At 58.7% G+C, this 569-nt stretch overlaps 1 protein-coding gene across 1 annotated transcript in view; it reads left to right on the top strand.

Annotated features, from left to right (window-relative positions):
• Window positions 1-7: 7 nt before the first annotated feature.
• Window positions 8-569, top strand: part of PTCHD4 (patched domain containing 4) — a 146,655-nt gene continuing 146,093 nt past the window's right edge. The window contains exon 1 of the mRNA XM_019520992.1: window positions 8-411. Coding sequence (XP_019376537.1) covers window positions 37-411 — 375 coding nt within the window. The 5' untranslated portion in view covers window positions 8-36. The remainder of the gene's footprint in view (window positions 412-569) is intronic.

Here is a 569-nt window from a genome sequence, read left to right as displayed (position 1 = left end):
CGCCCGGGAGGCTCCGCCGGCCGGACTCGGGGGAGGATGCTGCGGCAGGGGATCCACAGCGGGCTCCAGGCGCTGTGCTACAAGCTGGGCTTGTTCGTGAGCCGGCACCCCGTGTTTTTCCTCACCGTGCCCGCAGTCCTGACCATCATCTTCGGCTTCAGCCTGCTCAGCCGCTTCCAGCCCGAGACTGACCTGGAGACCCTGGTGGCCCCCAGCCACAGCCTGGCCAAGATCGAGAGGAGCTTAGCGGGCAGCCTCTTCCCCCTGGAGCAAGCCAAAAGCCAGCTCTATTCGGACTTGCACACGCCGGGGAGGTATGGCAGGGTGATCCTCCTCTCCCCAGCCGGAGGGAATATTTTGCACCAGGCTGATGTGATCCTGCAGATCCACCGAGCCGTGCTGGAAATGAAGGTGAACTACAAAGGCTATAATTATACTTTTTCCCATCTGTGTGTGTTGAGAAATCAGGATAAGAAATGCGTGCTGGATGATATAATTTCAGTGCTAGAGGATCTGAGGCAGGCTGCCCTCTCCAATAAGACAACAGCCAGGGTGCAAGTGAGCTATCC

The sequence above is a fragment of the Gavialis gangeticus genome, unplaced genomic scaffold, assembly GCF_001723915.1.
Source record: "Gavialis gangeticus isolate Ggan-Ray unplaced genomic scaffold, GavGan_comp1, whole genome shotgun sequence".
NCBI lineage: Eukaryota > Metazoa > Chordata > Crocodylia > Gavialidae > Gavialis > Gavialis gangeticus.
This window is presented reverse-complemented; position numbering and strand designations above follow the sequence as displayed.